The sequence below is a fragment of the Haliotis rufescens genome, unplaced genomic scaffold (assembly GCF_023055435.1).
Source record: "Haliotis rufescens isolate VD_foot unplaced genomic scaffold, xgHalRufe1.0.p SCAF_6, whole genome shotgun sequence".
Lineage (NCBI taxonomy): Eukaryota > Metazoa > Mollusca > Gastropoda > Lepetellida > Haliotidae > Haliotis > Haliotis rufescens.
The window spans coordinates 28,868,597-28,892,483 of record NW_025964334.1 but is presented as its reverse complement, the minus strand read 5'-3'; the positions used below and the strand labels follow the sequence as shown (position 1 = coordinate 28,892,483).

At 38.8% G+C, this 23,887-nt stretch overlaps 1 protein-coding gene across 4 annotated transcripts; it reads right to left on the bottom strand.

The window, feature by feature from the left end:
- Nucleotides 1–1,881: 1,881 nt before the first annotated feature.
- On the bottom strand, nt 1,882–23,649 carry LOC124141063. 4 transcript variants are annotated; one of them, XM_046508947.2, is made up of 11 exons: nt 23,548–23,649; nt 21,517–21,700; nt 15,565–17,180; nt 14,089–14,222; nt 11,698–11,911; nt 9,802–9,857; nt 8,398–8,455; nt 7,685–7,734; nt 6,667–6,750; nt 5,599–5,823; nt 1,882–4,718 (listed from the first exon to the last, which is right to left on the bottom strand). In XM_046508947.2, the coding sequence occupies exons 2-11, from the start codon at nt 21,693–21,695 to the stop codon at nt 4,668–4,670; spliced, it is 2,667 nt and encodes an 888-aa protein (XP_046364903.1). In that variant the 5' UTR covers nt 21,696–21,700; nt 23,548–23,649; the 3' UTR covers nt 1,882–4,667. The 4 variants fall into 4 exon arrangements, with proteins under 4 accessions (XP_046364903.1, XP_046364902.1, XP_046364905.1 ...); XM_046508946.2 differs by lacking the exon at nt 23,548–23,649 and adding an exon at nt 23,063–23,515; XM_046508949.2 differs by lacking the exon at nt 23,548–23,649 and adding an exon at nt 23,063–23,514 and having other exon boundaries at nt 8,398–8,440.
- Nucleotides 23,650–23,887: the final 238 nt, after the last annotated feature.

Genomic DNA, 23,887 nt, shown 5'->3' with positions numbered 1-23,887 from the left:
CAAAACGGTGGCGCCCAGTCAAGACGATCTGATCGATAATGAAGATCTATATTGTGATAAAAACGAGTCTTACATCGCAAAGTGCATCAAATCACGTGAGCACCTTGATTAAAAACATGAAAAGATTTAGAAAATATCTGTTGACAACGAGTTAGCGGTGCACATGCTTTGCAAATCCTGCAGTCGACCGAAATCTGCATGACACTCTACGAACCGGATTTCGATTTCGGTGCGCAATTTTGATTGGACTATGCATAGACTCGTTAGTCCAGCCAAAACCTAACTCCATAATACCAGCCTAGTTCTGGAAGGGTGGAAACTGGACTTTTATAGTCAGTAGACTCACTTGCCTCGGGAAGATGACAGGATGGATGATAAGTACAAATCCCATGACAAACCCACTTTACTTCTACTGAGGGAAGCTAAAGGTAAATCTGACACACAAACCTTTTCAAATTTAAAAAAATCAAACCATGACTGCATGCTTCCACTAACTCATCATAACCTGAGAATCAACTTTTAAAATGTTCTCGACTATAAAGTTAATTGTATCCTAAAATAGTTCATCAATTACTCATTGACATGTCTACAAGATAAACACTATGCCTTAATTAATAAATAAATCAACAAGTAACCTGTATCTTCAAACATTAAATCATCTCTTTAAGGCCATGAAAAATATTTCTCATTAAAGGGCCGGTCATATAAAACAGGATAGAGTCCTAAGTTATTTTTTCTGGACTAAACTTTGCTGTACTGGAACATGCTTAAAACTGTTTGAAAATAAGCTTCTGATAAGATATATTTTTTCATGGCCAAATTTCATTATAACGATTTGCAGTAAATAAAATCTAGACTGGGGACAGGTGTATAAATATACAGATTTCACTAAGAAAGTTGAGCTGTCAGATATCATTGAAAACGTACACAACATTGAATTCTCACAGATTATTGGTTTGGGGTATCAATGTGAACATGCATCACTCATCCTACTTTCACAATGGGCAGAGTATACTACTCAAAAGAAGTTAGGGAACACCCGAAACTGTCATGCCATTACAGATAAACTACAGTGATATGAAAGAGTCATGAGTGATTTTAATTTTACGCCACTTTTCGCAATATTCAACAGCAGGGGACACCAGAAACGGGCTTCACAAATTGTACCCATGTCGGGAATCGAACCCAGATCTTCGACGTGACAAGCGAACGCTTTAACCACAAGGCTACACGACCGCCCCTGAAAGAATCATGTGATCTTTAACTTCATTTGAGTATATTGCAATGTTAGCACAAAATGGAGCGAAGACAGATTTTTAATATAAAATGAAAACTGTTCACTATATAAATATATATATATATATGTATATAACTCTATACTATAACTCACAAGTACTTTGAGGCATCCAAGGAACCCTTCCTAACTCGACTACACTGCAAATACTGGAAGCTGCAGCAGTTACATGTTCCTGGTGTTACTATAGGCAATCTGGATCTAGTGAAGTTGCCTTTCACTGCAAGCACTGAGGTGGTAACATCTCGGTGCTTACAGTCAGTGGTTTATTTCTAGTTTTCAAAACTCACAATCCATAATTTAATAAGATATTGAGTTTTTGTGACAAGTAAAGGACAGCTAATGTTTATTTTTCTAAAACCAAATCCAGTAAAAGCTTAGATTAAGGACAATTTATGTTGGCCCCCTACACTGAACTGCATCCCAAACCAAAGAAATTCATAGACCCTAAACATGCTAAACAACAGCAAAGCAGGAATTTAATTTGATGCATGTCTCAAAACATACAAACTTTTTATTGTGTATATATCCTGTTACATTTGATTAAAACAAAGAATGTTGCCTAAAAATATTTGTACATCTTTTTCGAGAACAGTCTTCACTTCCAAGAGACTCTGATTTTCCGACCCTGAAGCAATATAACTGATACGTTCGATCATGATGTTAAACAAAGATGTCTTGACATACCTTGTTGAGGTGAGAAAATGATGTTTAACACCAGCAATATTCCAACCATATCACACAGTCTGTAAATAATCCACACCATGAGCCAAGTCTCAGTGCCTGACAACCTACTCTCCATCTTCATCAGCTCTTAATACCAGCACAAGGTACTGGGGACATGTGAGATGGTCGGAAGATTGTCTTTGGGTACCAACAACTTTGTTTGAGAATTGACTTCAATCTTTTTTTTTATCGCATATTATGAAGGAACACTGTGCAAGTCCACATAAACACAAAAAAACAATTAACTTCTTTGATTTCCATTTAGAAGTTGGAGTACTAAGTAAGGATAAGAATTTATGGATGAACAACTTCTTTATTACAACTGAGAGCGATGTTTCTGTGTAGGCATCCATAAATTCTTATCCTTACAAAAACAATTGCTTCTTTAGCCAAATGCCAAGAAACTATTACCAATTTATTATTTCCACCTCAGTTGATACGGCCAAACTATTTCATGTTTTGGTTTACAGATTTCTCCAGGTAAGCTCAAGCTCTCGGACAGTTCAAAGAGAAGTCAACATACTCAAATCAATGATTACTGTTTGTGGAATACAATTTTCAATTCTTAAGGTCAGCAGATCTATAAGCCAACTTAAAAAAACATAAGGCTTTATGGGAAATGTTTTACGTTTATTTTCTTTCTTGCAGTTTCCTGTTTGTTTGTTTGTTTCAGGTGATGGCGGACAGTGACAGTTGCATCATGATGTAGAACAACTGGTGAGCACTCACTCAACATGATCATTAAGCCGTCATTCACATTGTGATGCCTGATATTTGTGCTTGATATTGTCATATCTTTATCACATGTCAGCATATCAGCATATTTATACATGTTTTCAATATTTTCACATCTCTCGCAAAGAAACAAATTTCTGTTGAAGTTAAACCATCTTTAATCAAACAATTATAACAATATCATAAATAGTGTAAAATTAAAGGGGGCACAGACATGAATGACCACGCTGTGATGAAACCTCGGAGAACACTCCACTGCAGAACAGAGGTATAGAAGAGCCATGTAAAGAGAGTCGTGTGTCACATGTACATGTGGTAGGGTCAGGAGACAGAAATAGTAGGGAGACGCCACACAAAAGGAGTTGGTGGGGTCGGGACACCAACAGTAGACAACAAAAATGTACCCATTCAGGGACTAGAACCTGATTCTTCTGCTTGACCAGTGTACATACAGACCACTGGGCTAGATCTTGGGAGTGAGTAGGGTTTTTTGCCGATTTTAGCATTATTCCAGTTACATCACAGCGTGGGATGAAGGAAGCCACTTTTAGCCACATTCTGACAAGTGACACCAAGAATGGCATTGACACATTGTACCCATGTGTGAAGTCAAACCCCAGCTTGAGGTTTGATGAGTTGAAACTGTGCCCAATAAGTGACCCCACTTCCCACATTTCATGAGAGATGTCATATGTGTCTTATAATACTGCATGTTATGTGTACCCAATGCCTTAAAGAATACTCTGTGTGTGTGTGTGTGTGTGTGTGTGTGTGTGTGTGTGTGTGTGTGTGTGTGTGTGTGTGTATGTCTTATAATACTGCATGTTGTGTGTACCCAATGCGTTAAAGAATACTCTGTGTGTGTGTGTGTGTGTGTGTTCTATAGTGCTAACCCACATGGATACCCCACTCACACACAATATAATGACTCAGAGCCAACCAGTTCTTTTATCCCTTTCATGCCGACTGCCAGGCAGGGTAACAACAAGTACCATCTTTTAACATTCTTTAGTGTGACACGGCCATGGATTGAACCACCAACCCTTAACTCTCCAGGCAGATGCTCTATCCACTAGACCATGGCAGTCTGTGTGCACTTGTATTGGTGTAGGGAAAGCGCCATGTTGTTTGTGTAATTCTCAAGTGAAGCCAAGCAATGGATACACCATACAGACTGTTCATCAATCATCCTTTACCTGCATTCAGGTCCTGATTAGGAGTCCAGTGAACTGCTTGAGGACATACACGGAGCACATGCTGTATGACAATGAGCCATATGTGTGTGTTGATCAGCATTGCTGATGTTAGTTCTCAATGTTAGGCCATGAAAAAAAGAAAAAGAAAATATTTCTCATCATGTGGGTAATATAGAATTCATTTTTCAAGACTTCTGTAAGTTTTTCTTTAGTACATAAAAGTTCCTGGTTTTCATTTGTCTAGAATGTCCAGAATGGGTGTATGATGAGAAAGAGTTATCTTCCCTTACTTAAACTGTGGCATCAGGGTTGCTAGCAAGTTTGTCAAAATTATTGACTAAAGATACAAACGACAAAACTAGTGACCTGGTCTTTTTTAAGCTCTTGAGGAGAAATATTTTTTTATGGCCTATATGTTAAATGGTTTCATGTGTCTATATATGCAAAAGACTTGTCTACAGAAATATGAGTGACAGAGAGACAGGTTATTTGTTCGAATGAGGGTAGATTAAATAAATACTCTTTAAGGTTATTTTCACATTGGATAAAACAGAATTGCATACTAAAGCACATCCAACACCAACAGATTCATTCCATCCTACAGACAGCATCATCTACTACCACTTGTAGCAACAAGCATCAAGGGTTCCTCATCGCATCAGGACAACAGCTAACAGTCAACTGCATCTATTCTACAAGACTAAATATTTCCTGCCTCAGCTGCTGTTTTTCACATCCACACGACAAATCGGACAGGTGGCAGTGTTCTGGAAACAAGGAAATGACATCATTATTTCACTGCATTTCTAAGAAGTACTAAGCCAGATATTTCTTTCATAAAAACCAGGTTGGAAATGCTGGCCATCTTGTGAAATGGCCGACCGATATTGGGTCTTGAGTAAGAGTTATTTTAAGACACTAATACACAAACATTCGTTGTTTTCTGTGTGTATGAACATATTTAAGCAATCATTGGCCATAACAGGTATGTACCATACTGTTTAAAGAATGGTCATTTTGCCAAATGTCCACCATTTCAAAAAGTGGCAGCCATGACTGCTATTGACATATTTAATAATTCTATAACTAGAAATCATTGTTGGTCAATGAAGTAACTCTGTAGTGTGTTTCACATGTTTATGACACATGTAACAGTTGTTACAGATATTGCCTCTATCCCACCATATAATATGAACCTATTTTTACCTATAGGTACCGGGCAGGAGACTGCCTTAAGCTTTCACCTACCCTATAGTTTGGGATTACACAGTACCTAGAAATGATCAGTTGGCTCTCTGGACCAAACTGTATAGTCAGACCATTTATGTAGAAAGTGTGGAACAAACAGTAACACGGGATTGGTGAAATTTATGGCAACACATACACCAATCTAAAGACATCGTAACCACCCACCTTAAGCCACTTATCTATACAGGGTTGGTGAAACTTGTGGCAACACATACACCAATCTAAAGACATCGTAACCACCCACCTTAAGCCACTTATTTATACAGGGTTGGTGAAACTCGTGGCAACACATACACCAATCTAAAGACATCGTAACCACCCACAAGCAACTTATCTATACAGGGTTGGTGAAACTCATGGCAACACATACACCAATCTAAAGACATCGTAACCACCCACCTTAAGCCACTTATCTATACAGGGTTGGTGAAACTCATGGCAACATGGCAGTATGCGTAGACTGTCCCCCTCCTGGTAGTCACACATGCAAATGAGGCAGTCTGAGGTGTCGTTCCCGCTGCTGTCGCTGCTCTTGAACTTGCGTATAGGGAGACGGTTCAACTCGGACTTTGTCATGCCCTTCTGCTTCACTTCACCCAGAGACTCTGCTAACTCCAGGAGCTCCTGGGAATATATGAGGGTGAAGGAATTGAGAATTGGAGAACACCCAAGAAAGCACATGGAAACTACAGAGTAGGCCATGAGTGTTATCTCTCAGCCCTTGGTGAGGGGCGCCATTCACAAGTCTAATAATCCATAATTAGGAGAAGGTTATTGTATACTTATTTGCAATTTTGTTTTGGGAAAAAGTCTGAAATGTCCATTTGTTCAGATGAAATAATGTTATCAATTTGTGATGCCATGAACAATGGATGACATCACATCATATTGTTCTCAACAATGTGACATCATGAAACTTCAACTGACCAATCAGCACTGAGAATCACCAAAGTGCATTCTCAAAGGAATTGTGGCCACCCATCCCTACTCATCAACCATGGAGTTCTTAGGATGTACATCTGACAGAGTCCCAAGAAGTCTGATATTACTTATATCATCTATAGGAGACAGTTAAGAACGAAAGAGAGTTAGGATTTAACCAGGGATTTGAACCCAGGTCTTCTGCATGATGAGCAAATGCACTTACCACTAGGCCATGTTGACATGTAGTCGTATTGAAAAATGTCACAACTAGTGTTTTGTGCTAATAACATCTTAGTAAAATCTAAATATTTTTTACATTTGTATACTTATCCTGCATTACTACGCTTAAGGCATTAAGGAGTAATGCAGGATAAGTAAACAATTTAGTAAAATCTAAATATTTTTTACATTTGTATACTTATCCTGCATTACTCCTTAATGCCTTAAGCGTAGTAATGCAGGATAAGTAAAAAATAGTACAAATATAAAATGCACATGTATATTTCATAGTGGCTGGCATCTCTGTTGATTATGACAACACACCTCATAGTCATTCCCATCCCCAACAGGGCTGTGTAGATTCCGGAGGAAGCGGCCACCATTGTTTCCCCTCCTTCGTCCACGGCGCTGTCGACACAGTGAAAGGTAGCATTTTACATGTAAGCCATAGTTGACAACAAACTTCAGCATGCAATTAACTCTACGTCTGGAACACTGCAACTCAAAGACTTAAATTTTCGGCTTTGTCAGTTAAGTGGGTGCAGGGGGTGCCATGTCTTTTTGACACCTTTGTCAACCTATGTCTGACTGTCTGTCCAACATGAGTTTGTTCCCTTTGTGACTTGTGAGTGTGCCCAACGCTTTGCAAAACCCTCAGTATGCATCAGCTCTGTGCATGCTGTGATGAAAGATTGCTAGATGATAAAATATTTCCCATACAGATGCTCTCATGTTACAACTCCATAGAAAGGATATAAACATAGCCATGAATTCAGTATATAAGATAAATACTATTCCTTGGTCATGTGCTTATTTTATGGTATGCACTTAATGCAGATTAGCATTAGGTTAGGAAACAAGATAGCATGTGCTGGGTCAAAAAGATGATAAATCTCATAGGTCTTCATTGTCATAAGAAACAAAACAGTTCCTTGATCAGCTACTGTTCTTAAAGCTCCAGTAGTTTTGGGTTGCACTTTGTAGTTTTTGTTTTTATATCTCAAGTCCATCAAACAGGTGAGGTGAAATGGGGCTTAACGTCGCATTCAAGATTATTGCAATCATATGGTGACGTGCAAGTGTGTGTTTGGCTGCTTGTACTAGTCCGGACTAATGACGGTTTTATATTGCTAGCCCACTGAGATACCATGCAGCAGCTTAACATGAATACCCTATTCAGACACAGTATACTGACCCCAAGCCGACCAGTCCTTGTTTTAATAAATATATATTTACACTATGGTTATGTTATTATAAATATCGATCCATAAAGCCATCAAAATGTAGCCATAATGACCCTGACAACAACTGTATGGTGTTCTCTAGTTCCGCTCATACTCACAGTGACGGGGGAGTTGTCTAGAAGAGCCAGGATGTGTGCTTCCATCAGAGCTGCAACACAACACCAGTCATTTCACTGACAGACTTCACTGCTTATATAAATTAACACATGTTACATGTTAAGAGAACAAATCTCTCCCTTATCCTGATAACTGGATGATTTACCGTCTTGGAGACAAATCCATTTATGTCTACAGATTATGGGGAATAAGGTTAAAATGCAACATTTTTGTAGCCAGGGACAGGTAGAACATTTTGTTTAAATATGACACTTATGTGCCAAGAAGTTATTAGAAACATTTTCAGTGCAAGTATTACAGATGAATGATCGACAGAACCTCATGACATAGGTTTAGTCAGGGTCCGCTAAAAATGACAATTATCACCTGTAAGTGAGACACAGAAAGACCACCAACCAACACCAATTTAAAAAATATTGACAATTTCTTTCATTACCTTCATTATCCTGAATCAATTAATCGATTGCTGATTGATGAGTACAGGTCTATCCATATGACAACCAAGTACAAAATCAAAACACGCAACCAGACCATCCAAAGTCTCTTTATTGGAGACGGAAAAAGTTTACCAAGCAGAAACTGTGGCTATAGGTGCTGACAAAATTGTGAATGTCGTGAGGATGAATCGGAGCACAGATCTGATTTTAATGAGATTGGGTCTACGGGTCAGAAAATATAAAGGAAGAGTATTCACCTAGAGGGTGGTCAGACCCAGGAGGAAAGCGTCGAGCACCATGCTGGAACATAGGATGCTTAAATGCAAGATATGCGTCATTACTTTATGTGAAAATGGTACATATTTAAATCATAGTAAATATCGAGCACGAAAGCTCTGAACAATGTAAAGCACATCTTTCCGAAATAAGAGCGTTCACTAGCCTTTTTATCAAAGTCTTGTTTCCACCATTGCCACATCAAGCTTACTTTCCTGTGCTAGATATGATTGGACTATCTCATATATCAATAGTCCAATCAGAGAACAGTTCACAAAATCAAAATCCATGACTGGTACACTTTCCTATGAAAGCGATTTACCGCTGCCTGTCTTTGTTGACACATCTGTTCATCTTTTAAACCCCCCATGATAGTCTATGTTTTGTGTCAGGGATGAAATCGCAAATGTTTTTCGCCTATGGTAGTCGCCATCTTTGGTGAAGCTATACAAGATAAGAACAGCCATCTGATTTGATATCGTGTTTTCATTACAAGGGGCACAACTCTTGATCTATGCGAGGTGACGTCAGAATCGAGCCAAGAATAGTGGTCTTGATGTGGCAAGGGTAGAAACAAGGCTTTGATATAGGCTAGTGGACACACTTGCCTCGGGAAGATGTGTGAAGCATGGTTAGTTTTAGAATCAATAAACAGGAGAAAAGGAACAACATAAACATAGCGATACATGGTTTTAACAGCTGAACACATCAGCATGACAACAATGCAATAAATACTGTATTAGTACATAGCATATTCAACAGAAAATTTCTTCAGCATATGGGAGAAAATTGGAAAAAGAACAAGCAGTACTGTACTAGTACTTCCATATTTTTAAGTGACTTGGGACAAGCGGACTAGTGGCCATGTCTCACCAGGATTAGGAGCCAGTGACTGAGTGACTGAAGATTACAGCATCAGAAATCTTGCAGCTACTCATGAGGAGCGGTGAGGTGAAATGGGGTTTCAAGTCACACTCAAGAATATTGCACTAATACAGCAATGTGCATGCACTTGTGTGTGGCTGCTTGTACTTATCCAGATTTATATCAGGTTTATAGTGACAGCCCACAAGAGGAACTTTATTTCACTAATCCTCAGAGTTTGTAGCTAGTCCTGCTTGAATAAGACAAAAATGTTTGCTATGTTTACATATTGTGTCAGTTTTATTTTATTGCAATATGTAGCATAATTGAAGCATTGAGAACTGGTTCAAAATTATAGCCCTCAAATGCTACTTGTCAATGAACACTACCGCCATTGGATTTTTACTTCACTGGATTTGACAATTTAGTAGTCTCGGACTAGTGGACTAGTGGGAATATCGAAGGCTGCTTACATTACAAAAACATCTTGAAACAAAAGGATTTGCTATGACAGTATTTACCTCAAATCCTGGCCCATCTACAACAAGTTCCTCATAAGACACTTCCTCCGGCTCTGCTGCAAAAACAAGCCAGAAAAATAACATGACAAATATAGGAAAGGAATCAGCGTTAAACCCTAAATAATCAAAACATTGACTTATTAAAATGACCTTACAAATTAATTAAAAAAAACATTTTCAATATGGCTGCCTGAGTGTTGCTTAAAGTCAGATTTGATTCTGTGCATAATTCTTTTTAGATACCACAGCTTTGGTCATCCATGCACAGTTTTAGCTTCATAGGCCTTGTAGTTGCAGAGCATATGACCACGAGTACAAAATTATGAAGGGCTGATTGACGAGCCAGTCACTAAAATCACTGTGCAGATACATTTCTATCAAGAAATATATCCAAATAGGTAAGTTAAAATGGATGTTTTAGCTCACCTGATAGTTTCTGAAAAAAATCCATAAATGTCATACAAGAATAAAACAATAATATGTTTTAAAAAAAACTATGGATATGTATCTTCATTCAATGCATGCATATACCATGTATACCTATCAAATTACCCACACACATACAGGGATTATCCTGGAAATTTTTACCTAAGAGAGCAAATATCCTCTGGTCTCTGATTGTTTGGAGTATGATAAGATTTTGCTAATTATCAGAGACATTTCATCTTCAAAAGTGGAAACTGTAGTTGATTTTTGTTATTTCTGACTCAAATTATGATGCAATTAATGTTGCTAGGTTACATAGATATATTCTCGTGTAACCTATGTTCAAACCCTTGATTATTCCAGTGCAAATATTTAAAAATAAGTGTATATTATTGGATAATGTTCGTTGTTTAATTAGCAACAACTAAGTGAGAAGGCGGCGTCTTTGTCATGAGCAGCAGCCAGAAAATGTTGCCAAGTAAACAGAAGTTGAAAAGATTGTTGACATTCACGATGTTTATGAGTTGGATATGAATGATTAAGTCAAAGTTTTCACTTTTAATGTACAAATCTGGAAGCAAACATACCGTAGCATATTCTAAACTCTGTTTGGCCACTAGAAATAGTTCAAAATTTGTAATTCTGGTCATTCTTGCAGCAGGGTACATTTGTGAAAACTCTTCCACCAGTGCTGCCTTACCTAAAGGAAAGGTGAGTATCAACTAAACTATGATCGTGTGTGATCTGAAATATGTATATTATTATGAAGAAAAATGTGTAAGTATAACCATTTAGTTTTTGTTTTGTTGACATTCCAAAATTGAAATTTGCCTGCATTTTGAAACTTTACCCGCGATTGTTTTTGAGTAGATTTCTAGTAGGACTTCAGTGACAAAAAAATATGTTTAACAATATGTAACTTTGGTGTGGTAGATAATTGTTTCAAATGGAATAAGAATTTCGTGCACTACCAATATGTTAATGTTGTAATCTGGACACTAATTTTGCCTAACGGAAATCAACAATGTTGCACACTCCGCTATAGTTAGCTGATGTAAAGCTCCATAGCGATATTGGAACTGGTTATGCACAGGGAGAGATCGCATGCAGTGTTGCCGGAATGCAACTTGTTTTTTGATTTGATTGACACCTTTTAACGAATGAAACAAACTATTGTTTAAGTTTTTATTGGCATTTTGAGGTACGGTAGGTAATTTTATTGAAGCAGTAAGACGTTTTCAACGCTTGTAAGAGAAAATGAGAGTGACAATTCAGATGAAATTAACAGTTAGCGACTTTCAATCATGCTGAATGAATGTTGATGTGATATTTATGACAACTATGCGAGAATATTACAGAATTGTGCCATAAGTCAATCCCTGCAAATACACATATAATTGAGACAAAGTCTAATTGAATGTTTGCAATGGCAACTGAGCCCAAATGTCACAGGTTGTTTATATGACATACCTGCAGCAGCTCCTCTACGTCTTCGGATGACAGGCTGTCGGTTGCTGTTGTAACCACGGCGACGAACAGGACTACGACAATACTGTAGGAATGTTGGGGAGAGTGCTGGCGGACATGCTGCCTCCTCTGCTCCAAATGCCCCTGCATGGTCTGACTGAGCAAATCCTGCATCTGCCTGATGGAGGGACATTGCAAATTCCTTGTCCATCTCTTCCTGGAAGGTCAAGGCCACATAGACATGAGTTGACACAACCAATCTCATTAAAATCAGACCTTAGTTCTAGCTACCGCTGAACAAAGATCTGAAGACTTCCCATTAGGGGTCACGTCAGAACGACCTTTCATCCGACCAATCAGAGCATACCAGATTATGAAAGTGACAGTCGGAATGTAATTTCTGATCATGCAATTTCGAAAACTTTTAACACGGGGTATTCTGAACGATAGTTACAGGTTTAACGACTGAATCCATACAATCTAGACCATCCATTAGCCATTCCAGAATGTTCTTTTGTTTAGGTTTCAAATTTGTAATCAAGAATTTCTCAAAATATGTTTTGAAGCGTAGTCGCCAATTTGAAATCACGAGAAAGCTTCCTTCTGATTGGTCATTCCATTGGTCGGTCTGACATGACCCGTAATGGGATGTCCTCAGATCTTTGTTTAGCGGTAGCAAGAACTAAGATCTGATTTTAATGAGATTGGGACACAACAATATGTTGGCTTCCAAATCCAATACAGTACAGTATTTTACAATTTTATTAACACACCAGACACCATAGGAGCGGCTGTTTTTAATGCCAGTTAACAATGTTCCTACTCGAATGAGGCTTAACAAACCCGTGGCCAAAAGCATGAATAATGATTATCATTGTCGAGGTATGATGACAAGCAGCCAGGTCACATATGGTGACTGTCCTTAGTGGGCTCTTACAATTAGCATGGGTTACTTGGGAGCTATTCTTTCTTGGACTCCGTTTTTTCTATGGTTTACTTATAAAATTATTCCTAAAAGAATTCTCATCAAATTAAGACATAAATACAGTGAAATAAATTACTAATGCACTAGTAATCATATATTGCAATTATTCTTTTGTAGTTGTTGCATATTTGTATAGGTTGCACATGGTTACATATATACTGTAAATCTTGAAATTAACGTGAGCATCAATTAAATGCAGAGTAAACATATAAACAGCGTGTTGCTTTTAAGAAAACACTGTTTATTGTTTGTGCTCTACTCAGTGCTAATAAGTGGTGCTATTTGCTGTTTGATTGGTTTAAGGTAAGATTATGTATCATTCCACTGGGGATGGGGTGGGGGGGGAGTTGCATTGATATTCAGTAGCATTTTTGGCTAGGGGGTCAGCAGCCGTATAAATTTGGAGACGCATTAATTTCAGTATTTACAGTATTACAGTTGCAAAGATAATACAGATCTTGAACATAACGTTAGATAATAAATAGGGTATGACACAAGGACCAAAATTTATAGAAGTAGTCAATTCTGGAACTTAAGATGGCTGAACATTTTGAAAGGACACAGTATTTATAGAGTTCTGCTGCAAGAACTGAAAAGTTGATATACGCTTAGTGTATCTATACTTAAATATGATAGATTTGAATCACATACAATCAAGTCTCGTAAATCCGACAATCAGTTTTATCCGACACTAATGATGGGAACCGATTAATTCAGTGCTATTAAGACCCGTTAATCCGACAGTTTCGTTAATCCAACAAAGTGATCAACACACACAGCCCATGTTTTGATACGAGGTGAATCGGCTAGTAGCTGCATTTTACAATGGCTGCAGAGATAAACGTGCTTAACAATAAACAATTAATGCTCTAATTAAACAAAACAGGATTAATTACGTAACTCAGATACAAGTTCTCGCTGTGGTTGAGGATATCCCATTACAGGTCACATCAGAAGGACCTTCCGCAAACTCTGACAGACCAATGAAATGACTGACAGGAAGTCAACATTAGCCAATAAGAAAGCAGCTTTCTTAAGCATTGTGGCACTAGTTTCAAACTGGCGACTTCCTTTTCAGTATTTTTAAAAAGTATTTTGAATCAGTCATACAATCCGTAACAGTAGTTTTGTGTTAAGCTTTAGAGGCTGCATGATTAGAAAACACATTCCGCTAACAATGTAACATAACAATATGAATATTTCTTTTTCCTCTTTTTTATTACAATGTGTTTGTATGGTTATCAATCATGTAGTTGTCCGATTTTCGATCACGAACGTTGATACAACTAAATTTCGTTCATCCGACATACTCGTTAATACGACATAATCATATGCAACCAACCATGTCGGATTAACGGGACTCAACTGTATTTTTAAAAGATCTAAGCATTACATCCTACATGTCCTACCTGCAACCTGCGAGCGTACTGTTCATCATCTTCCATCTGTCTCACTAAACTCACAGCCTCGTCTGCGTCATTGCTGACTGACACCTCTGACATCAACCGAGTCGTCGTTGGAGAGATACCGTCATCCAGAGCTGCTAAATAGTGCTGACACTGTTAAATCTGACAGTTGTGTTCAGACTTAAATGGATGGCACTGGTTCCATGCACAATATCATATTATCTTCTAACAGTAAACTATGTTAACATGTTAACAGTCCTATGTATCCACAGTTCATTCAAATCTTGAGCCATCAAATTTAATCAGCATAACACATTACATGTATGTAACAGAAAGGGATAAATGGTGACAAAACAGGCCTGGACTGCTCTACTTGAATTCCAACTCATAGCTGTGGAAACTGACCCCGTCAAAATTCTATTTGCCCTTTTAATCTTATATAATAATAGTCCATATATCTTGGTTATGGGTTTGCGGATGCTTAAGAAACAATTGTAGTTTTCTCTCTATTCACATCAACAACTGTTCCCTTATAAAAGACAACTTTCTCTTAAACACAAGCCATCATCTATGTATTTACAATATCTGTGTGATGCTACACCCCCAATTATAGCACGAGTAATTGTGATAAACATGGCCGTCAAAAAACGTATGATGTCCGAAAACCTATGATCCAACGAAAATAACACCTGAAAATTATGCTAATAGCCATGTTTGGGCGAGCAGACTAAAACATTTTTGACACAGACTGCTTTCACAGGTTCAGGTTGGTTGCTATAGTATTTGAATTCAGCCATTCGTCACCACTTGCCCCTTTCCGTAATCTGCAAGAAGACTCGTCCCCCTATCGATGAATGTTATGTGTGAAAATAAAAAAACAAACAGTCAGAACAGTGGTAGAAACTAACATTTTTAGTCCACTAGTCCTTATAATGATAACAAATAGCAAAACAGTTAAAAAAAGCATATTTCTACTAGTCCTTATGATATCTTAACTATTGGCCAGTTTGGCAAGGACTACAGGACTAGAGCCAATTTCTAACCCTGCAGAATGAGAGTATGACTTCTAGTACATAGGTCAAAGAATCCCTCAGGAATTATTTTTGATTTTACATTTTCTTGCATTTAAAAATATACCCAAGATACAGTTAAATGTGTTCAATAGCATCTGGTACATATATGACATATGGGGGAAATATATGTGAATCATTACACAACATGCTGACAATTCGTTCAGTTATGCCCGTTTGCACTAAGACCGAACCCAGTCGCAAAAAAGAGGGGCACGAGTCGCTATTCGGCTTTTCCAGGAATAACAGGAGTTGGTCACGGAAGGAATCCGGCATGTCTGGGGCCCCTCTAAGCCTTTTACTGCTAACATTGGGGACATACAAGGACCCCTTGACTTACATGCCCAATTTGGAACACTGTCATCCCTGTAACCATGGTAACATGTGTAATTACATTCATCAAGCTCACCACTATTATTAATATTTCCAATCCTGTTTCGTCTCAGCCCTGATGCCCGGGCATGTCGTCGGCTGCCAGTCCGGTTCCTCATTGGCTGGGGAGTGATTGACAGATCAAACTCGGGCCGCCGATTAACTGCAAGGTTGAATACTCCCAGAGGGATAATATCAGGAGATGGCGACCTCTCAGGTCTTCCAACATCAACAGATATTGGGTGGGTCGGTTCTATATGAACAGTCTCCCGCCTTGCAACGTCATGCGTAGGAGTCTGAAAACGACAGTTATTATGCATTCCATTCACACGGCTCTGGGGGGAACAAAAAGTAGGACTGTCTGACCGTGTGAGATCAATACTGTGAATAATGTTGTTTGGTTTTGTATTGTTCACATGTAGTGTTTGAGATGGAGTGGCAAATTCAGCACTGGTCCTATACACATTGTTCTCAGGTCTATTGAAGGTAAGATTGGTGTTATAACAACAGTTCTTCCTAGCATTCCCAGAGTTATCAACCCTGTCAACATTGGATGGCTTCGGTCCCCCAGGTGGCAGCTGATTGAGAAAGGAAGACTCGGATATGCTGATTGTCCTGGGAGCAGAGTTATCTCCCCTGTGTACTGGTGGAGTACACATTATCACACTGTCATTGTTTGATGAACCCAGAGAATCATTCAACAAGGAAGTGGGTGAACGGAACGAATTATTCCTTGCAAAGCGGCATGACGGACGAGGCTCTTGTTCTCCTTGAACCCGATGCTCCGACTGAGATCTTTGAAGGTTTATACTACTGGCTGGTTCGTTACAACTATCAAACAAAGATGGTCGAATTTTCTTGCCATCCTTTTTGGGAAACAAATTCCTTCGTCTAGTTAAAGCCAGCTGCTTGAGCGTTGCATCTTCACTGACTTCACAATCCCTGTTTTCCCTGACCCTATTCTGCTTGATATCTTCGCACACTAGGTCGTCAAATTTTTCGGTGGCATTTGTGTCAAGTGTCTGGTGACCTTCTGGCTTAGGACTCACAAACTCGGTCACACTGGTTTTACTGGGCGGCCCCTTATCCTCAGACATTACCTCAGTCTTCACCTGGACCTCTGAGACATAACTGGCATCGGGACCTATAACTGCAGCAACAGAATGGCTTGGAACAGCTTCCTTCATCTGCCTGCCCACAGATGGGTTTTTGACAAGGTTATTTCTTATTTTAAGTCTATCACTGATGGTGTCTATAGCTACTTCTGATGAAGATTTCATAACTTTCTTGTCATGTAAAACTGCACGCAGAGGAATACTATCATCATCACTTTCAGACTCTGACTCTGATGGCCAGCCAAGGTATCCAGTTCCAAAGTGTGCATATTTGTAACCGTTTGTCGGAGACTGTGGTGGGTTTTTATCTTCACGGTCAGAATCAGATTCAATTTTCGCCAGCCGTTTCTCTCGTGCGACCCGCAGTTTCTCAAAAGCCTCTTTCCGCTCTCTGTTCTTAATATCAGCAGGTTTGTAGGGTGAGATGAAGCGATCAAGATTCTTCTGCATTGCCCGGGATCTTTTAGAGTCAGAGTCCTCTTCTAAGCTGGGGTGAACCTCTCGCTCCCTCTTGTTCTTACAACGCTTAAACACTGGGCTGAAGCAAACAAAATGAACTTAAATATCTTTTATCATTATGTAACCACAGCAACTAGACTAGTCATCACTTTCAAATAAAGGAGAACAGGCATCTATCATTATAATGAGCAGGTGTAGAAGCAACGGAATAATTATCTTGACAATGACCTTTCTAATTGAACTAATCTTTTATCATGTAAATCACATGATATGATTCACATGATAAACTGATTAACATGGTGGTCTGATCCCAGGAATCAAATGTTTTAAGTGTGAGTTCAGATATAACAGCCTTATTACTGTATATCTACTGTATTCACCATAGCAAACATCCCTGGGACTTACTTGCTGTTGGCAAACCATGTATGCCAAATACAGTGTTCTGCCAAGAAACTGAAAAAGTGGTGACAGCGACCCCTTCAGCATCAAAACATGGGTCATTTTCAAAACATATGGGGCCACACTCTGAGAGATCATAAAAAAGCTTAAAGTCTGATGCACAGGTTATCGATGCAGAATCCCCGTCCACAGGTAACCCTTGCAATACAATAGAATGTTTGCCATGGCTTCTTTCTCAGATGTAACGTTATGTACTGCTGCAACAACGTCTGATGACATATATTTAGTCTCAACAGCTTGTTTTGATCACCATCTCTTCAATGTGCTTGTTCCAAAATAATAATTTCGCTTTGTCATTGAATTAGATTTCACATGATTTACGCAGAGCTGACATATCACAGTATTTCTTTCTGACTTATGCTGTAACCATGTGTAGCTGCGAAGCCAGGTTCATTGAAAAAATTTCAACCTTGTGAAACTTTGCTGTTCGGCCATGGTTTATATGTTATGGTAAAAACACAACGAAAATTGTTCATATGAGAACTATATTTGTACAAATGTGTCATTCCTTGGTATAACTAAATACCACCGCCTGTTTAGGTCAGGGGCATCATAAACCTAGCTACATGAACGCGCCCGATGTCCCACTGAACGTAAATATTATGCTCCAATCAATAAAATATTGATAGAAACCCCATGGGGCCACAGCTGCATTTTCTGTACAAAATGTGCATTATACACACTGAAATAGATTACTTGAAAATACCCATAAATGTTGGTCATAGGGCACTTATTCATGTCATAAGGGCAGGGCATTTAATATGGCAAATATGGTACCTATAAAGTGCCCAGTCACCTATACTACATTACTTCAAGCACTGCAAAATCAGATCCCGAACTCGGATAGGATACCTCTCTAAAGTTATGTGGACACCTTCTCAGGAGGTCATGTCAGGTGAACCTTGAACATTTTACCACCCAAGTCCAATTGAAGGATGTATGGGGTCTTGAGCCAGTCTGATGTCAGCTTTCTAAAATTATTCTTCATTTCCTTACCACCTTGGTATGGAAGGTTTGTGGAAATGAAAATCCACATAGTACACAAATATTCTTTCAATGGCACTCCCTTTTGGAGATGCCATGGTGCTTAGAATCAACAAGGCGGGTTTTTTTAAATAACAATGATGCAGTCCTATTTATCTCTGTTCAGAATGTGTACAGAATACATGTAAATATGACATGCTGTTCTAAATGCTTCATGTACTCGTTCCAAGAATATAGAAGCCGCAATATGGATCGGCTGATCTGACAGGGTCACCTGACACAACCGCTAATGAAGGTGTCTTCAGATATCTAACAATAGTTATCATTGTGTATAATTCTAAGGATACTACCTCTATTACATCATAGCCATAAATTCCTGTTTACGCTGAGAACCACACTACAAAATTAAATAAATTTTCAACAGACGTCCTCTTCACTACCAACATAGCTAACAGTTGTGAGGGAAACCCTATCCCTCGCCAGAGACGCCACTGCTCATGCGCAGGGCGGGAATCACCTCACTTCTTTCCTGTGTGTCCAGATGACAAGGAAATGTTTTTGTTGCATACATCTGTACACTTGATTGCTGTTCCACACTTACAAGTCACACTAGATCATCTCAAGCTTCACTAAAGACAAGCAGTGAGCGGTTCTACAAGCAGAGAACAGGGGTATTAGAAGGCAGAAGGCTCTCGTATGTAATTAGTTAGAGAACGTGTTGTGGGATGAGGACTTCATCCCCATCGAACAACACAAGATTAAAAAAAGGCTGAATATGACAGGGCATCCTCACACAGCCTCACCTGACACAACTGCTAAAGAAGGTGTCTTCAGATATACAAGATCTGATTTCCATGAGGATAACATTCATTTGTATGCTTGTGTGTTCATTATTTTTGTCTTACATGTTTCAGATGTTCTGGTGTCACTCAGAAGAGGTGTACCATGGGCCACTGAGCATGTATCAGACGTTCTGGTATTACTAAGAACATGTATAAAATGTTCTGGTATCACTCAGAAGAGGTGTACCATGGGCCACTGAGCATGTATCAGATGTTCTGGTATCACTCAGAAGAGGTGTACCATGGGCCACTGAGCATGTATCAGATGTTCTGGTATCACTCAGAAGAGGTGTACCATGGGCCACTGAGCATGTATCAGACGTTCTGGTATCACTCAGAAGAGGTGTACCATGGGCCACTGAGCATGTATCAGATGTTCTGGTGTCACTCAGAAGAGGTGTACCATGGGCCACTGAGCATGTATCAGATGTTCCGGTGTCACTCAGAAGAGGTGTACCATGGGCCACTGAGCATGTATCAGATGTTCTGGTATCACTCAGAAGAGGTGTACCATGGGCCACTGAGCATGTATCAGACGTTCTGGTATCACTCAGAACATGTATAAAATGTTCTGGTGTCACTCAGAAGAGGTGTACCATGGGCCATTGAGGATGTATCAGACGTTCTGGTATCACTCAGAAGAGGTGGGTGTTATGTAGATTTTCAACATTTATGCTGTACTATGGAGTTAGGGACACATATTATCAGTGTTCCCGTTTACTGGTAATTACCAGTTTTTTACCAGTAAAATCAGGCTTGGACCAGTAATTCATGTGACTACAAGTCTCTGTGGACCAGCAAATAAAGTACCTCATAAACTTTTGTTGTCGAACAAAACATTGGCGATATGCACAGAAGAATATTTTTCGAACGAAGTCAGCTTGTCTGTTACCATCAGGATTTCCCCTAATCTATTTTTAGTGCAAGGAAAAAACATTTTGCTTTGCTTCGCTTCGAGGTTAAATATATATTTTTAGTGACTTAGTCTAGAAAAAAAAAAATTTAAAAGAGAAAATTGTGACTGAACTTTGTGTGAATGAAACTAAGTTACTTCAGAGATGACGTCACTGCATTGAATATGATGTTGAATGAATTAAAACCCGGTAACTTTATTTGTTTAGAGTTGGGACTGACAAAAATAGAGGGGACTGGTAATTTTTTGAGTTGCCAGTCCAACAGGACAGCCAGCGTGAACACTGATTATCGAGTACAGATGTGGAAATTGAACATGTGTCTTTGACAACTATTGGCCTGGAGGAGATAATGGAAATGGATGTACCTGGATACTTTCCTCAATCAGCTGGAACTTTAGTAGGCCACTGAGCATGTAAATGAAGGTGAATGTGGTTGACATTTTTACAATTTGCACAATACCACTGAGCTTTCTTTGAAGGTGGGATTCCCTTGAATAGGTATATTTCTTGGATCAACAAGACCAGAGCTCCAGATAAGCTTTTGGTGTTGTGGGTATTTTACCCATACATTTTAAAATCATTGGGTATCAGTAATTCTATCTGCGTATTCAAATTTCTGTTACCCACTAGTTTTTACACATGTGGGTATTTAAGTTAAATATTTAAAAACACTATTCATCTAGTTTCTGCAAACTGGTGTCGTGTGGGTTCGAGAGCTTTACAGGACTCAAAAATACCACGATACTTCCACACGAAAGTGTGATGGCAAATGATCATGATGTAACTGTCATCGTGGAGTTTGGCAAGGTTGACGGAATGCTCGTTTATAATTTCAAAATAAGTTGCTGATTTGCTAATTGAATACGCAGGGTTACTTCACAATATTTTGGTGATACGCACAAATTTATTTTTGTAGCCCATCTGTAATGTTCGTTGCGTATTTGATACGCTTGGACTATATTTTACTGCGTATTTCTGCATTTCTGATGCGTATTTCATGCAGATACGCAGCTTATCTGGAGCTCTGAAGACTCAATTTGAGCTTGTACATATTGCAGTGTAGGTCAACAAACAGGCATAAGAAGGTGACGTGATCATGCTAATATGACAGACAACAATACATCAAAGCATGTCTATCATTATTAGTATGTTTTATATCTGTGCTCAGCAAGGTCTCTAACAGCATGCATGTCAACATTTGTGAACAAGAACTAACCTTGGTGTTTCTGGGATGAGTAAGGAGTCATATGATGCACCATGAGGTGTGCCAGACTCTGAGGATTCGGCATCTGCATCTCTTGCCTCCTCTGGACCACTGTCTGATAAGCTGCGACTCAATACAGGCCGAGATGGCTTCTTGTTCAATCGACTGAACAGGGACTCATTTAAATCCATTTTTACTGGAAAAAATGATTAAGGAGATATTTAAAAAAAAATTAAAAGTTGACAAAGAAAGTGACAACTTAATCATGTTAATCCAGGTAACAAAACCTAAAACCAACCTATTAAAGTCCAGTTTCTACCCTTGACGTACTAGGCTGAAATTTCAGAGTCATATTTTGGCTGGTTGGTTGGTTTGTTGTTTAACGCCGCACTCAGCAATATTCCAGCTATATGACGGCGGTCTGTAAATAATCGAGTCTGGACCAGAAAATCCAGTGATTAATATCATGAGCATCGATCCACACAATTGGGATACGATGACATGCATCAACCAAGTCAGCGAGCCTGACCACCCGATCCCGTTAGTCGCCTCTTACGACAAGCATAGTCACCCTTTACGGCAAGCATGGGTTGCTGAAGACCTATTCTACCCCGGAATCTTCACGGGTCCATATTTTGGCTGGACTAACAAGTCTATACATAGTACAATTTCAATCGCTTAACAAAATCGACATCCGGTTCGTAAACAATATGGCAACTGTCATGCAGATTTGGGTCTATTGCAGGATTTGCAAACCATCAACTGGGTGTCGGGAAATATTTTCCAAATCTTTTCATGTTTAAAATCAAGGAGCTCAAATGATTTGATGCACTTTGCGAGGTAAAGACCTGTATTATAACACTATAGATCTGGATTATCGAATGCCTTGACTGGCTGCCATCATTTTGTTTGAAGCAAATGCATTTGATCTGAATGGTCAATAAGAGGGTCATAACTCATAATAATTGCCACTGATGGCGCTAAGATTGGGCCACAAAACTCCATTCTAGTTCAGTAAGGGCGGAAACTTAACTTTAATAGTCAGTCAACACCCTGAATAAAACCATGAAGTCACAACTTTATCTGAAACTGCACGAAAAAACATTACAGACCCTGTCAAAACATTTGCTGATAGGTTCTTAATGTCAATGTTTAAATCTTGTAACATGTTAAACCAACAGAGACTAACTTTTTACAGTTATCATTACTCAATGATTACTTCACATGGTTACTTGAACCTGGAGATGTCTTACCTACATCACGGTTCAGGTCTTGCAAACACCTAAATTGTATAAAATGTATTTCATGTTCTGTTACATATTTGTCATGCATGAAATTTACTGCAAGTTGTAACAAAATCAATTGATTATTCTCAGTAATGGAACCTTGCTTCATGCATTTGGTTACATTCAATATTTCTATGACCTGCTTGGTTGTACTGAGGTTCAATAATAAACTTTACAAATATCTGTAACCTTATTGTTCAATTTCACATGTTATCAGAGATCTGCTGGTAGGAACATTCAACAAACATGGCTGACGTGTATCAAATACATACAATGATTATAAACGTGTGGAGTTTCCTTCTTCTGCCAATCAAAATGGCATCACTTGAAGAGTAACGTTTCTTTGAACACTTATTCATTCATACAGTATCCATACCAACATGACTGGCCCGAAATGGTCACTAAGCTCTGCGCCAGGTCATGTGAATAAACAATGTAATGAATGTATGCAGCTGCATCATCGTGCACGGTTCAATGATGATCGGGTCATGTATAAACAAGGCTGTGGAAATCACATTGTAAACCGTAAACATGAATAAAGTCACGCGCAATGCAACTTTGAGCGTCTGTTACGACTATTTGGTAATTGCATTATCAAATTTACTGTTTCGAGATCCGAAAGAACGGGTCATTTCATCAGCAATATCGGATTATTGTATAGACAAAACAAATACATTTTCAAACATCCGGTTAGAGGAAGTTCTCGACGAGATAATCACCGCTTCTGGGAAATAACCTTCGTGTCAAAAAATCTTACTTTTCGTGAAATATGTAATTATATCGGAACACAGCAAAGTTCTGAAATGACGTCCGCCATTACTGAAATACTGAACCAATGAGATCAGCTGTTACAGGTTTCATCGCTCGTTTCGTCGAAATGTTAAGCTAAGCAAGAAACGAAAAAAGATTTCTTTTTTTCAAGAGCGATGGCAACAGACATTATTTACAAGTCTTTCAAAATGTTAGAAATTGGAAAATTAAAATAGATTTTATTTCTCATTCTCGACATTATATTGTCTTGTGAGAAGAACTACCCTATGAAGAGTGTGGAAGCTGCACATTAGTTATTTGTGTGTCGGCTTGGTCCCCCAACAAGT

What these genes read in the sequence shown, in the direction of transcription:
- LOC124141063 (XM_046508947.2), bottom strand. Translation starts at nt 21,695, where the DNA reads ATGGATTTAAATGAGTCCCTGTTCAGTCGATTGAACAAGAAGCCATCT. An exon ending in CTCATCCCAGAAACACCAAG is followed by an intron (nt 17,181 to 21,516) that starts GTTAGTTCTTGT and finishes TGTTTGCTTCAG; the next exon opens with CCCAGTGTTTAAGCGTTGTA. An exon ending in ACGTAGAGGAGCTGCTGCAG is followed by an intron (nt 9,858 to 11,697) that starts GTATGTCATATA and finishes TTGTTTTTGCAG; the next exon opens with CAGAGCCGGAGGAAGTGTCT.